We start from the raw sequence: 15,311 nt of genomic DNA, 5'->3' as shown, positions 1-15,311 counted from the left end.
GCCCCACCGTCACTGCCGTTTGGTGGAGACCCAAAGTCAGGCAGAAGAGTGGGGGACTTCTCAGTGGAAGGGGGCTCAGGTGTGCCCCGTGGAGGCCGGGCCAGGAGGATGGAGGCGGAAACTGGAAGGGCAGCGTCCTTGTGACGGGCTGCTCAGGGGACCGGTCAGGGGATGCAGACATTGGTTATGTTTGGCTTTCTCTGGGTGGTCCTGAGTTGGAGGCAGGGACAGAAATCGGGGCAGCTGTCTGTTATTGATCAGGTCTTGGCCATTTGGGGCCAAATGTTACAAGGCTGTTGAGAGACTTTCTGGACACTGGTCTGACTCCCGCAAGCCTGCCTTCCAGCAGGCGGGTCCTGCAGGGGAGGGGTGGCCCGGCTGGTGGCCGCAGGATGCTGGTCACGTCCCCGGCGGCCTGGCCCTGGCCTGACTGCCCGCAGCCTCACTGTGTTCAAGGCAGAGCAGTCAGTCCCCAGGTAGAATCACAGTGACAAAGAGTCACCCGCCAGGCCCGCCTTCCGCCCGCGCACTTTCTGGGCAATGCCCGCACGTCGCGAGCTCACCTGCACGTTTCCTCCGCCCCTCCCCAGGCTCTCGCCCCGCCCCCGCCCTGGCCCCGCCTGCGGACGCACCCCCCCCCCCATGTCCCTCCCTGCGCACGCGCGCTCCGCTTGGCAGGCATCGCCTCCACCAGTCCCCTGCCCCGCGCACGCGTCGCACGCGTCGCACGCGCCCCGCGCCCTCGCAGGCCCCGCCCCGCGGCCAATGGGCGGCGCCGCCGCTTATCCGCCGCTTATCCGCCGTGCGTCGGCCGCCGGCGTCAGTCAGTGCGGGCCGCGGGCTGACGGCTGGAGCTGCTGGCCCGGCGCTCGCGCTCCTTGTCTCCTGCGGCTCCGGGTCCCGATCGCTTCGGAGCCCCCGCCGACCCCGACCGCCGCCCCGGCCCCACCTCGACACCATGTCCCGCAGCGAGACCCCCGGGCTGCAGGAGGAGAGCCTGCACGGTGAGCGGGGGAGGGGGCGGTGCGCGGAACCCCGGAGGCCGCGGAGCGGGGCGAGGGCTTGGCGGCTGCAGCCACCTCGCGGGGTGGTCGGCGGGTCGGCTGCGGGACCCCGACCCGAGCCCGTGCGGGGTCTGGTCTGAGCAGTGCAGCCCGGTGCGGGTGCCGGCGGGCAGACGCTGGAGCGCGGGCCGGGTTCGCGGGCTGGGTGCTAAGGCGCCCGCGCCGTGTTCGGGTGACTGTCGGGAGGACAGGGGCTCTGGGGGGTTACTCCGTGTCTGTGCCGGGTAACGTCTTTGAACGTTCACGGTCTCTCGTCCGGGAGCCTCGTCCCAGAGCCGCGCTCCGGGTTGATGTGCGGGCTGGAATCCAGGACCCCGCGGCCGCCGCCGTCCGTGTGCGGACCCCCGGCCCCTCGCGGAAGCCGGGGCTCGGCGGGCGGCCTGGAGCCCCGCCGCGGGGCCGCCTCCCGGGACCTCTCCTCCGGCCCGGCGGCGCCGACCTTTGTCTTCCCCGAAGCGAGAGCTCAGCGGGCAACAGGAGCTCGTAAGTAAGTTTTGGAGAGGACCCGTGAAGCCTGCGGGAGTGAATTTTTAAGTTTCATAAATATAAAAAAAAACCCCTAATATCTGAATTTGAGCTGCTAATTTTTCTTATTTCTTAAAACAAGATTTTCCTAGGCAAAAAATTTTTAAAAATCCTGTAATTCTCTTTAGGTCTCGACATTGACGACTCTTTGAAATAAAAGGATTGAGTGTCCGTCTTTTCTAACAGGGGCTGCTTTGTGAACGGCCTGACGGTCACTCCTGTTACCCGACTGCTTAGTGTTTTATCTGGTGGCTCAGGTCTGCGTCTGGGCGAGCGCTGAGTGACCTGCGCCTCCGTTCCTTGATTGACAAGCCAGACTGCTGAGTCACTGGCAATGCGGAATGCCAGCTCATGAGTTAAAAGATTTGTTTTTCTGTTTTGTTTACTCTATAAAAAGACAGTTACACGCTGAGTTGTCAAGGCTTGGGGCCCTTCTCTCCAGGGTACGTGCTGCGGGGCACCAATCGGGCCCCGGCCCAGGTGGGCGGAGTCGCCCGAGTCACGTGGGCCTCGGTCTGCCCCAGAAACGTGAGTCCGGCCGATTGGTGGCTGAGGTGGCCCTTGTGCTCCCCTCTGTTTTGATTTGATTACCCCTTGTTTACCTCCGGGGAACCGGGGACCGGAACCCTGGGAGCTGAGCTCCGCTGCGCGGTCCTCGGAGCAAGAGTTTTCTCGCGTTCACGGCTGTTGTTTGCTCCGCCCCACCTCCCTCGTCCCTTCTAGTTAAAGCTGTTGACTTCCTTCCCGCAGATAAACAGCCCGGGCGAGTGTGCGGGGGGAGATGGTTCTGTGCCACTGTGTCAGCATCATGGGGCGGGTGGGAGGCTGCCTTCCAGGAGAAGCCCTCCCCGCTCTTCTGGGGAGGGACAGGGCAGTGCGCCGCCGCCCGTGACCCTGAGGCAGCCCCGCCTGCGCTTACGCCGCGTGCAGCGGTCAGATGGCGGTTGTCACAGACAGCCCACCGTGGCCCAAGGTGCCCGAGGAGGAAGATAGCTGGCAGGTCTTGTATCCTGCAGCTTGAGAAGGGGTTTCGGACAACTAGATCCCAGCGAGCCCCAAAGCGTCACAGCTGGTCAGTGAGGCTCAGGGGTGAGGGGAAAATGAGGCAGGCAGGCAGCAGCAGTTAAGGAGAAATTGGGGCTTCTGGTGAGAGCTGGGGGGCTCCTTGGAGCCTGAGTGACGGGTGCATCAGACAGGTGGCAGAGGGTTACCAAGCTCCTGCCAGGCTCCAGGAACCTGAATGCTACCGGATTGACTTTCTGTTCAAAATCCCTTGTCAGTCACACCTCCTGTCCCACCTGACTTGAGGAGCTTTTAAAAACAGTTGTCTTCAGCCCCCCTCTCCCAGGGAGGAAGCCCTCTGGCTTGGGTGGGAGTTCCTCCAGGCTTTCCGGAGATGTCCTGTGACTAATAGGTCGTTGGTTGGGAAGCCTGTCCCTCCCCTAGCAGGGTCCAACCCTAGCTGCCAGCAGCACCTTAGAGCTTTTCCGAATGAACGCCCCAGGGTCCCACCGCAGCATTCCCAGTCTGGATTTTCAGACCCGTGAGTGAGACTGGTGGAGACCAGGGGCAGGCACCACAGGTGACATGGCCAGGGCTGAGGCCTGCTACCCCAGACAGGGTGGGGCTCTGTCAGCTGAGGCTGGAGAGAGCAGTATTTGCCCTGGGACAGAGCGGGCCTTGGGGCTGGGGCTGGGGCTGGTCCCTGGAGTCTCACAGTGGAGGTGGGGACTTAGAAAAGCTGGCGAGCACAGGAGATTTTTTTTTAGAACAAAATAAATGGAGAGTAAGAAATGGGTTAACTCAAGTTTAAAGCTTGTCAGTTTTCCTGTAAAACAACAACATTGGTGGGGCCCAGGCTTTCCACCCGTCTGTCTGCCTTGCTCCCGGGCCCTGTGTCTTGTTAGCGTAAATTACCAGGCGGTGTGGGCAGGGACCTGCATCAGGGTGAGGCTGGCCTGGGTCGGCAACTCACCACCTGGTTTTTGTTTTCTGAGGCCTAATTATACCAGTTATTTGGGTTATTTGCGATCCTGGGGAGGTGCTGTAAGGGTGTGAGGCGTCCTGACCCCCGTCCTTCCTGCTCAGAAGGTGAGGGTCTTCAGTGCAGGGGGAAGCAGATCAACAGCCTCCCTGGGCTTCATTTTCCAGGAAGCTGCCTCCCTGACCAGCTGCTGTAGGTTAATAATAAAACCTGTCCTTTAGTAAATCATTCTTGGAATACAGCTTTTGGACTCAGCTTCTGCCGTGACAACCAGAATGGGGTTTCCCTCAAGGATGCTTGGGACTTTCTGTGAGCTCGTGTGTTTGTCTCCCTAGACTCCTCACTTGGCCCTTGTGGTATACTAAACGTACACGCTGGAACGTAATGTTACATGTCCGCTATGTCCAAATAAACACAACATATTGATTTAACCTTTGTCCCTGGCTCCTGACCCAGAGCTCAGCTCTAAAACCCTTGGAATGTCCTGAGTGAAGGGGGCAGCTTGTTACTCATTAAGAGCCCCTTTTGTAAGAAGCCCCCTTGGAAAACACTCGAGTCTGTGCTAAGGAGGTGGCTCGGGCTGGGGGGCCTGGTTAGCCGCGGGCTGGGAGCGGGAAAGACAGAGGAGACAGTTACGAGGGTGGGCAGTCTGCACCCACTCCCCTCACCCACCCCCTGGAGGGGGAGGAGGCTGGAGATGGGTTTGAACGCGGTTGCTGAACCCACCGAAGCCCTGGGGGGGGGCATGGTGCCCGTCCCCCCGGCGTGCCTGTGAGCTCTTGTAGCGGGCTGTTGCTGAGTTGAGTTCTTTCTGAGAGTGGGTGCGCGTAAGCAGAGTATCTCCTGTGAGTTGTTCCAGTGAATTACTGATGCGAGCCGGGGCTGCTGGGGCCTCTGATTTCCTAAGCTGCGGGCAGAGGCGAGAGTAGCCTGGGCGTGGTGTTTGAGTTCGTCTGATCAGGGCCAGTCTCCTGGGATCTGACACTAGCCCCATGTAGTGTCAAAACTGAACAGCTGGACAGCCAGTTGGTGTTGGAAAATTGGTTACTGGTGTCGCCCCACCTCCCCTGGCCCCCATTTCATGTCAGAAGTGGTGTCAGGAAAGATACTGGCCTTCAGACACCACGTGTGTCAGACCCGTAGGTGAAAGTGACCTGGGCAGCCGGGCCAGAGCCTAGAAGGAGGGAGCCGGGCCCAGAGCAGGGCCTGCGGTTCTGTCCATGCCGCGGGGCCGGAGCTGGCTGGCTGAGTGTCACCTGGCCCCACCTGGGAAGGAAGGCGGGCTAGTGAAGGACTTGCACACTTGAGCCTCTTTTGTGGCGGCGCTCCAGGGCTCGCCTGGCCCGCGTCCCCGCTGGAGCAGCCCCAGCCTTGGTGCAGCTGGGGAAGATGAGCGTCTCAGGAACGGAGTCTGCTGACAGGCAGAGGCTGAGCAGCCTGGGCTTTGTCCACTGAGTCCTGGGCTCCAAGACAGACCCTGCCTTCCTCGTGTGGGCCCGGCCAACATGAACTTGAGGCTGAAAAGTGCATTCATTTGAAAACGTGTGATCATTCTGTGAGCAGCAGCTGAGTGCAGCCTGGCAACGGGTAAACCCCAGCTCACGTCTCACTCCCGGACCTTTGCTTTGCTGCTCTCCCTGCCACTCGGGCTGGTTCTGCTGCAGGCAGCTGCCGCGTGCCAGCGGGCACAGCTCCTCCAGCCGACACGGCCCGGAGCTGCGGGGAGCTGCGGTGGGGCCCTTGCTGCCCTGCGGCCAACCTGAGCGCGGCAGCAGGAGGGGGCCACCCGTCTCGGGCACGCGTTTCTAGTCGGCTGCGTGTGGTCTGCCTCTGGGCCCCTCGTCTGCGGTTCCACCACCGTGATCTTTTACCAGACAGGTGCGCTGGAGAGGCGTGGACCTCTGACACAAAGTAGCAAAACTGTCCTAGGCCCAGAGAGAGACTTGTGCTCTTGGCCAGCTCGATGTCCGCCAGGATAGGGCAGAGTGGGGAGCAGAGGCAGCCTTGCCAAAGAGCGATGCCTAGCAGGGGGTGACCTGCCCTTGCCCTGGTTCAGATCACACGTGCAGATTAAATAAATTCAGTTCACTAAACCTGTGTCTGAATGAGTGAAACAGTACAGCAGGGTGTCCTCATGGCGTCTGATAAGGAAGAGCTGGAGAATTTGAATTAAAATCAAGACCTTCTGGGTTCCCAGAAAACACCGAGTGGAAAGGCAGTCCCCAGTGAAGTTACCTGCAACATACTCCGATGAAGAAAGGCTTGTGTCTTGAATGTTGGGCTCCATGGAGAAGATGGACTGCTCAGCAGAAAAGGAGCAGATTCAGAAAGGATGCTCTCCAGATGGCCAGGAAGCGTGTGGAAAAACGTTCAGCCTCATCAGAAATGAGAAACGCAGAGTAAACCGTGTAAGCTGCCACCACACCCCACAGGCTGGCTAAATTTAAAGGCTGAAACCAAGCGGGAGGCAACAGAAACTCCCTGGTCCTGCTGCGTCGGAAAGCAGTGATGTTTTAATGACACTGAAAGTACACCTGGGACTTCTTCGCCCGGGAGTCCCACTCCTAGGGGCGTGCTCAGAAATGAGAGCCCACGGACACCATGAGATGCTGAAGGTGTTTATACAAACACAGCAGCCTGGTCTGGACGCCATCACACACCTGAGTGGTAGAACCCGGCAGAGCCACCCAGTGGAGTCTGTACAGCGGCAACAGGATGCACTGTTTGGCCACAAGGATGGTGGCCCCTCCAGTCCAACCCCCCAGGAGTTGCTCCTGGCCGCCCCCCTGGCCTCCACTGCTCCCACGCCTGTGGGTGCTCCGCCCCAGCCTCCCAGAACCTTCTATCTTCAGCACTTCAGGACCTCTGTTAGGGTTCACATCTGTCCCTCTGTCCCTCCAGTGCATCTGTCTGGTAAAAGATCACAGTGGAGGAACCTGCCAACATCCTTCTCATCTTCCAGCTCTTTTGAGGGGACCTATCAGCCCCCAAAACAGACAAAAGGCAAAAGCAGCAGCGCCCCCTCCCCTGCTGGCAGGTGCCCAGCGCTGCCCCAGCTCTGGCCCTACACTGCCGCGCACTCTGCCGGGCACCCGCCCTCAGGCGTCCCCTGGATGGGGGGCCCCGCCGTCACTCCTGCTCCCAGAGCCCCGGGCGGAGAGCCCGCCCGGGCAGCTGTTGTTGACTTGGTGAGTTTGTCGGGTCCAAGTGGTGGGGCTGGCAAGAGACAAAGCTCGGCCTAAAATGCTGGCTTGTAGGGTTCTGGGCGCTGGCTGCGTTTGGGGAAGCGGATGCCCGTGGAGCTGAGACCATTGTCGGGAGTTACGATGTCTGCGCGGAGTCTGTCTGTCTCGGAGATGAAACTGCCAGTTTTCAGCTCGAGGAGGAGAGCTGAGGTCTGGGGCTACTTGCGGTGAAGCCTCGGTCAGGGGAACACCTGAGGGATGGTTTGCTCTGGTTAATCGCACTTAGTCAGAAGTCACCTTTGTTGTGTTCTGAGTACATTCATCTGGCTCCTGATGTAAATACGTACAGAGAGGGAGTCTTAATTGAATTCTGTGGGGCCTCAGGGTCAAGATGTGATGCTGGAATGTGGAAACAGGTTAAGAGAGTTGAAACCTTTCTTTCATTTTTAAATTCCTTTGCCGAGGCCCCTTTTCTTGTCAAAGTTGAGTGCAGGGCACCCTGGCCACTTGGCCTCCTGACCGAGCATCTTGCCGGAACCTAGGAGCCGCAGGCTCCCGCAGGCTTGCCCTGGTCCGCGTCCGGGCGAGGCTCCCGGGCAGCAGGCGCCACGGGTGGGCCTGAAGGCTGCTAGGGCATGATCCCCGGAGATGGCTCTTGTGAGGACCAGACTCCAGCGAGGGTAGGAAGCTGCAGCTCTGTGCTGTTTTTGTCACCATCAGGCTCCTGGGTGGAATTACACTTCGGTGGGAACGGGAATGGGAGCAGCGTTCCAGACTCTGTTTCTATTTATAACGGCGACATGGAAAAAATACTGCTGGACGCGCAGCATGAGTCTGGACGGAGCAGCTCCAAGAGCTCTCACTGTGACAGGTGGGTGTGGACTACACGGGCTGATGGCCACACACGGCGGGGCGGTCAGCCCCTGCTGGAAATGCCTGCCTGCCAACCTCAGGTCGGGCCACGGTCCCGAGTGGGTTACCAGCCCCCCTTACGCAGCGGGCCCTTTGCCCTCCAGTGGGAGGAAGGGCCCTGGCCCCCCCGCTTCTGCCTCGTCTCAGCTGAGAGACGGGGCTGCTGGGGCGGCAGTGCGGCCCGGCCCTGGCAGAAGGGGAGAGTGTGTCTCACCGCAAAGATGCTCCCTGCCGGGGTGGTGGGTGGCTTCTCATGATGGAGAGAAGGTTAACATGTTCTTTTTCTGTTCTTATTCGTTCCCAAGCCCACCTCGCTCACAGACTCCACAAGATATTAACAGAGCTTCTGAAACAGACACGCACAGTCTTGGAGAAAAAAACAGCTCTCAGGTAAGATGTGTAGGTGTCATGTTTGTGATCTGTTTGTACGAAGTTTTCAGTGTAATCGAGTCCAAGTGTGGAGATTGCTACCTTTTTGTAGAGTATGGGGTGGGGCACCCCCAGCACTGAGGGGACTCCGACGTGGCACCGGCTCGGGTTGGTTTAGGATGTGTAGCCGGGCCTCCTGCCTCCCGCCCCCCAGGGACACAGGGAGGGCAGGCTGGAGCAGGGGTGGGGGGGAGCTGGGAGCGGGGCAGCGGGCCTGTCAGTGGGCAGTGCACGGGAGAGCCTGACGTGACCTGGAGGCTTGGTGCTCAGGCTTTCCCAGGGAGCGCTTCCAGAACCCCAGGGGCCCCCGACGGGAAGGCCCCGGAGTGGCTGGCCTGCACCCAGATGTCCAGGGTCCACGTCCAGCTTTGGTGCACCCAGCGTTTGGCTGGTTTTGGTCCATGGTCTAGAGTATTTGCAACATTTCAAACAGGTTTTCCCCCGATTTTAGAGAAGAGTTAGATGACCAGGTACAGAACCTTTAGAAGGCAGAGTGGGAGACCACCACCCGTGATCCAGTGTTCAAGTTCTCCAGTTCCTGTAGTGAGTGTGTAACAGGTTTAATCACAGGCTGACATAAGGTTTTGGTTCTTTTCCCCTTCAAACTGCTGGCGATGCAGTCTTCTGTTTACTTAGCCACATCCCTTTTTGGGCCATTTTAAATGGTCCTGCCTGGCACTGTGGCCGGCATCTCTGGACATCTGTGTTGTAATTACTCGGCGTTGCTTCCTGGGGGCAGTGACCACAGCTCCTGGGACTCCCAGAGTCCGAGTGGGGACTCTTTCCCCGGGGGTGTGTGTGGAGTCGAGGCAGGAAGCTGGGGAGCTGAGCCCCCTCCCCACCTGGCCAGCTCCGAGCTTAGCTTGCTGCCCGGGCGGGAAGGCACTTTCTGGTGTGGATGCCACAGGGTAACCTGCTCTCACCATTCACTGTGCCACAGTCCGAGGAGGATTACATGGAGAGGAGGAGAGAAGTCGAAAGCATCCTGAAGAAGAACTCAGACTGGATTTGGGACTGGTCAAGTCGGCCAGAAAACATCCCCCCCAAGTGAGTCTGTTCCTCTGGGGCGGGGCCCCCGGGGCGCGGACCCTCCGCTGACGAGCGTCTCTCCGCCCGCAGGGAGTTCCTCTTCAAGCACCCGAAGCGCTCGGCCACGCTCAGCATGAGGAACACGAGCGTCATGAAGAAAGGGGGCATCTTCTCCGCAGAGTTTCTTAAAGTCTTTCTTCCGTCTCTCCTGCTGTCCCACCTGCTGGCCATCGGGTTGGGGTGAGTGACCCCCGGCCGGCCGGCGCATCTGGGGCCCAGCTGGGTCTCGGAGACACACCCCGGGGCCTGGACGCCGTCTGCCGGCGGAGACTGGTTTTCCGTCTCTTGACCCGGGGGCCTGTCTGGCTGCTGCGCCTGGACGCTTGTGTGCAGGTGCGGGTGGGAATGCCTTTCGGCTGCAGGAGGCTGGTCCCAGGCACTCGCCGCAGCTCCTTGGCTGAGCTCACTCAGCAGCAGGAGAAACCGTGCGGAACACACAGGTGCAGCTGGGGGCCGGCGCCCGGGGGGAGGCTGCGCCCCTGGTCCCGCTCTGGGTGGGCTTCTGTGGTGCAGCCCATCCACTGGGCGGGCGGTGAGATCGTCAGGACGGGCTTCCGACTTAGGCTGGTGCCGCCGGCTGGGGCTGGCGTCCCCGCACGGTCACCCCCCAGGCCCCGTGAGCGTGGCACAGGGACGTCTGCTCAGTCTAGGGGCAGAAGGAGGCATGTGGGTCTCAGGTGACGCCCCGTCCTGAAGCCCGGCCCCTCGCCTGCTGGGTCCCGTCTCCCTCTTGGCGCACGGCCCGCCGAGTCAGTTCTGCTCAGCCCTTGCAGAGTCAGACTCTGCTGGCCTCACCCCGGGAGGTGGAGGTGCTGACTTCTGGAGCTTTCTGCAGAGCTGGCAGTCGGGTGCTGTGGGCCTGCCTGGTTTATAGGCCTTCATTTCAGCGTGGATTTCTGCAGCCAGCTCCCACCCAGTCTCTGCCCTTCTTGCCTCACCCCCGTCAGGATAAAGTCCACTGTCCTGCGTTCCTCTGAGGAACCCCCCCCGCCGCCCTCTCCCGCTCGCCCACCCTGAGGGACGCCCCAGCCCCACGTGGGCTCCTGGGGGGCAGCAGGGCAGGGGCTTCACCATTCAGCTGTGGTCTTTGTGAGGCTGGTGCTGATAAACCCGCCCCGGGGTGACTTTCTCGGGCAGCGTGATCAGTTGAGGGAGCAGCACAGGGAGCAGAGGCTTCGCAGCTTGGTTAGCAGCTCCTCGGTGCTGGCGTCCCGGCACTCCTTGCACCCCAGTTAGCGCACAGCTGGGATTTCCTAAATTACGTTACTAAATACACACTGATGAGGGCCTGCAGATGGATTCATCACAAAAGTTTTGACAGGTACGAATCAGTCCCCTTCCTGCCATCAACAAGCAAGACCCAGGCTGCTGCCCCGTCCCGGCTGTGCACACCCGCCCGAGCCGCCAGACCGCAGTAACGCCCTGCCCTTTTCTGTTAAGGATCTACATCGGAAGGCGCCTGACAACGTCCACCAGCACCTTCTGAGGAAGAGCTGGGCGCGGGATCCAGCTGCTTCGTGTGGTGGGGGTCAGACGCTGGAGTTCGCAGCATAGCTTCCAGAAGCCGCTGTCTTTGTCGCTGGGTGGCTGCACCACTGTGTCATTTCTTCTGTAAATGCTGCGTTGCTCGTTCAGTAAATAAAGACACTAAGTCCCTGCTCGCCCATAATCACACTTATGGGATCAAGTACTAAGCATGTCAGTGATTACCGTCTACTGTCACCGTCTGGTGGGAACCTTTCTTGGGGTATTACAAGTATCTACGTGTAGGTAATTTAACATACCCGGTCACAATGTATGTAGTATTTTAACAAATTATCTGCAACCTTAATCAAGTCAAACACTATTTGGAAGGAACACCGCTGCCAGGAAGGTTCATCCCGAGTAACGCTGCGGCCTCACTCGCTCCCGCAGACAACCCTCACGTGGACGCGCTGTCGGCCACAGATGCCCCTCAGCTCTGGCTGTGCTGGTGGCTCTTTGCCAGAGACGCGCGGAGCGCAGGCTGCACACACGCCTGCCCGGGCAGCGCCCTGGCGGCTGGGCCCTGCAGCACGGGGCCCTCAGCTGAGACTGTTACCTAACCGCCCGGACGGCCAGCGCCCCTTCCCCTCGTCTCTGGATTGCTGAGTTCAGTCTTCCTGTTTGTGGTCAGTTTTTGTGTGCTCATGGAATCGGCTTCATTCTAAGCTGCTCTGTGTCTACTTTGAAAGGCTGGAAATGGAAAAAAATAAATCTTTGCCAAATATTTGGTTACTGTACTTACATATGTTTTAAAACCAAACATCATATAAGCTTTTTGGTTACACCAGGCACATCCCCATTGCATGGTTTGTAAAGGCTGCCCTTTGATATGCTGTATAAATGCTACTGTGTGTGTGTCTCACTTTTCCACACTAAATTTGGTTGTTAAAATAAACGTAACGTTCTAATTTTTAAAATCTTGGTTTCTATTTAAACAATTCCTTTAGAAGTATAGGCACTTGTGTTTGGAGGCAGCTGACTAAAGGCGTCCAGATCCTTGACGTTACTTACCCACGAGAAGGAAGCCGGAGCCCCCGACGCAGGCCTCCAGGGTCCGTCTGCGTCACAGCAGGTGTGCGTGCCGCCCGCTGTCACGGGCCCCGCTGCACCTGGCACCTCCCAGCAAGGTCAGGTGTTCTCAGTGAGATCCCCTCGGAGAGCCAGCGAGTCCCCCACTGCTCGGCGACTGCGGCCAAGACAGAGGCCATGGCCTGAGTCTCTGGCCTTCATTAGAACGTGTCTTGGAGGCCATTCTGCACTGAGGTGACAGTGTTCTGTCAGGGTCACGGACAGTGACGTACAGGTCCTTACGTTTGGGAAATTCTCAGCTGTTTCTTCTGTCAATCTGCCCCGTTCTCCCCTGGAAAACCAATTATTCTGAATTCTGAGTATTTATCCAAAGAATGAAAACACAAATTTGAAAACGTACACGCACCCCAGTGTTCACAGCAGCACTGTTTACAGTAGCCAGGATACGGAAGCAGCCTAAGGTCCACGGGTGAGCGAGCGGATCAAGACGTGTGTGCAGCATGGCATTACTCAGCCGTGAAGAACACCGGTCTTGCCGTTTTAGATAAGGTGGGGGGGCCTTGCAGGTGTTACGCTGTGAAGTCAGTCAAAGACAAACACAATCTGATGTCACTTATACGTGGGATCTGAAAACACAGACCCAACCAAGCTCACAGAGAACAGACCGGTGGTCGTCTGGGGCAGGTGAGGGGGTAAAAAGGCACAGACTTCTGGTCGTGGAACGCGTGAGTCCTGGGATGGAACGTATGGCGTGGTGGTGAGAGGTGGTGATACTGTGCTGCGTGTTCCAAAGCTGCTAAGAGAGATCTTAAAAGTTCTCATCACAAGAGAAAACAACTCGTCGTGTGTGGTGGTGGATGCTAACTAGACTTGCTGTGATCGCCTCGGGACAGACGCCGAGTCACGCTGTCCACCCTACACTCACAGTGACGTCGGCCATACTGCACATTTCAGAACTTTCTACTAAGAGCTGCAGAGCTACACTGCATTCAGATACTTAGACGTGGGAAAACAGGTTTTCCCCTGAGAGCTACTTCTTGGAAAAATTAATGTTTCCCATCCTTTATGGAACATACATCTTTAAAAGATACCCCTCTAGCCTCTATGGAGGACAGTATGTAGGTTCCTCTGATCCAGCAGTCCCACTCCTGGGCGTGCATCTGGAGGAAGGCTCACAGCAGCACTATGTACAGCGGCCGAGGCATGGAAGCAGCCCAAAGGGCCATCAACAGAGGACTGGATAAAGAGGATGTGGTGTGTTTATACAATGGAGTACTACTCAGTCATAAAGAGAATGAAAATATCGCCATTTGCAGCAAGATAGATGGACCTGGAGATTGTCATATTGAGTGAAGTCAGAGAGACAAATACATGGTATCATTTATATGCAGAATCTAAAAAAAAATGACACAAAGTATTTACAAACCAAAAAAGACTCGGACATGGAAAACAAACTACAACTACGGTTACCAAAGTGGAAAGGGTGGGGACGGATAAGTCAGGGGTTGGGTATTAACAGACACACAAAGTTAGACACACTAAGTTACTGTATACAAAATAGATAAACAGGGACCTACTATGGAACTATGTTCAATTTCTTGTAATAACATAATGGAAAAGAATCTGAAAAAAAATAAGCCCACGTGTATGTGTAACTGAGTCACTTTGCCGTACACCTGCCTGAAGCTAACATTGTAGATTAACTACACTTAAGTAAAAATCTAAAGATACCCCAAGATTTACAATGATAATTTACTACTGAAAATCAGCTTTGGGGCAAACAAGGGAACTGTCTCAGGACACAGAATACACCCCAAAGAAACACGGTGCAGTCTGATGAGGGCCTGCCGTCCCAAGGCCCGCACTCAGCTCTGGGTGTGCAGGCCAGGTGGGGCCTGGGACCCTGCAGACGCAGTCCCCACCCCAGGGTCTGGTCGGGGAGCAGAGCCTGTGAGAAGGTCAAAGACGTCTGGAGGGTGTTCAGGATTCAACCTCAGATGGTGAGATCTAAAAACTGAAAATCATAACCTATCAGACCTTCCCTCCAACTGCCCAGTGGAAGATGAGAGCTGAACAAGTCACCTCGACTCGCTCACTCACCAGACAGACAGACTCGGAGGAATCAGTTTCCCTAGTCCAGTGTCTTCAGACAGCGGGGCTGGGGGTGAAGACCGCTCTTAGGACAGAGGGGCCTGGGGGCATGGGGAGGGCAGGGTGGAACCCCAGGCCAGGGCTGCAGAGGCGGAGTCGGGCTGGGCCTAACCCTTGGAAATGCCCACACTCACAGGCCGCCCTCCGCCCACGTGACTCTGGCCCTGCCCCGGGCTCAGGAAGGCCGCGTGCCCGGACCCCAGGTCACAGTGTGAAGGGAGGAACAACTGAACCCCACCAGGTCTCCAGCCCTTCCTTTCCTGCAACACCCACTGTGCCATGGTTTCTGAGGTCAAGGTTGAGCTCCAAGCAGCCTCCACGTCCTGTGTGTCACTGGGTCGCCACCAAGGGGTGAGGGGCGGGTGAGCGGCGGGGCGCCTCCCTGTGAGCATCCCGGCTGGTCGGGGGGACCCCTGGCCAGTGCCTGTCCGGCAAACGCCCCGCAGGGGAGGGCTGTCACTGGCTGTCATCCACACCAGTCTGACCCCGTCGGTCCCTGTGAGAGCCCTTGGTGGGTGGGTGGGCAGGCGGGGGTAGGTGACCCCAAACTGGTCTCCCCTCCCCCTGCACGGACAAGCCCTTGGGGCGAGGTGCTCAGCCCCCTCCAGCAGCTGGAGCCAGTCCCCAGCAGGAGGGACCCTGGGAAGTACGGTCCAGGGGGCCAGGCCTTTGCAGGGAGGGAGGGCAGGCGGCCCCATCCTCCGGGCTGCATCCTTATCAGTCCTGCCTCTCACACCCGCTCTTGTGAAAGCTCCCGCCGCCTCCTGGGCCCTCCAGCCTGTGACGGGAGCAGCCGTCCCTGCTCAGCTCAGCAACCCCGTCCGACCCAGGGCAGAGCCCCACCTCACACCCAGCAGGCCCTGCTGTCCCTCCCTGCGATGCCCAGGCTGCCGGCCTGGGGGCCAGGGGTTGGTTCAGAGAAGTCCAAGTGCTGACTCTGACGTCCTCCTCATCCTGCAAGCAGAACTTGCAGACAGTTCCTCCTAAGACAGCCCCGTAGCAGCACAGAGCCAGCCCTCTGCTCCGCCTGGCTGGGACTTGGAACACACCAGGCTGACGCGGGGACAGCCCTGGGGACGGCTCCTGGCTCCTTAGCTCTCCTGAGAAGGCAGGCAGGACCCTGCTGTTAAATGCCCGGGACCTGTGGCCAGTTTAAAATCAGACTTTGAGCTCTGTCTTGTAATGGCTTATGAAACTTCCATTTTTCTTTTAAAAAGTGCACATCCAAATCCACACACGAATGAAGCTTATTCACGTGACCCAGGTCATCGGCCCAGAGAGCACAGCAGCTTCCAGTCAAACAGGAGCACAGGATTCTGAGCAACAAAAATTCACAGAATGATCCTTCAGGAACAGATGACATTCCTCTAACTTTAAAATGGGAGAAAAAGGGTAAAGTTTTAAAAGGACAAGAAAAAT

At 58.2% G+C, this 15,311-nt stretch overlaps 1 protein-coding gene across 1 annotated transcript; it reads left to right on the top strand.

Moving 5' to 3' along the window:
• The first annotated feature begins 820 nt into the window (after nucleotides 1-820).
• BNIP3 (BCL2 interacting protein 3) lies at nucleotides 821-11,629 on the top strand. Its single transcript, XM_031462028.2, has 6 exons — nucleotides 821-1,004; nucleotides 7,479-7,629; nucleotides 7,976-8,060; nucleotides 9,040-9,146; nucleotides 9,219-9,368; nucleotides 10,629-11,629. The coding sequence occupies exons 1-6, from the start codon at nucleotides 959-961 to the stop codon at nucleotides 10,672-10,674; spliced, it is 585 nt and encodes a 194-aa protein (XP_031317888.1). The 5' UTR covers nucleotides 821-958; the 3' UTR covers nucleotides 10,675-11,629.
• Nucleotides 11,630-15,311: the final 3,682 nt, after the last annotated feature.

The sequence above is a fragment of the Camelus dromedarius genome, chromosome 8 (genome assembly GCF_036321535.1).
Source record: "Camelus dromedarius isolate mCamDro1 chromosome 8, mCamDro1.pat, whole genome shotgun sequence".
Taxonomy (NCBI): domain Eukaryota; kingdom Metazoa; phylum Chordata; class Mammalia; order Artiodactyla; family Camelidae; genus Camelus; species Camelus dromedarius.
This window is presented reverse-complemented; position numbering and strand designations above follow the sequence as displayed.

What these genes read in the sequence shown, in the direction of transcription:
- BNIP3 (XM_031462028.2), top strand. Translation starts at nt 959, where the DNA reads ATGTCCCGCAGCGAGACCCCCGGGCTGCAGGAGGAGAGCCTGCACG. An exon ending in GAGAAAAAAACAGCTCTCAG is followed by an intron (nt 8,061 to 9,039) that starts GTAAGATGTGTA and finishes ACTGTGCCACAG; the next exon opens with TCCGAGGAGGATTACATGGA. An exon ending in CTGCTGGCCATCGGGTTGGG is followed by an intron (nt 9,369 to 10,628) that starts GTGAGTGACCCC and finishes TTTTCTGTTAAG; the next exon opens with GATCTACATCGGAAGGCGCC.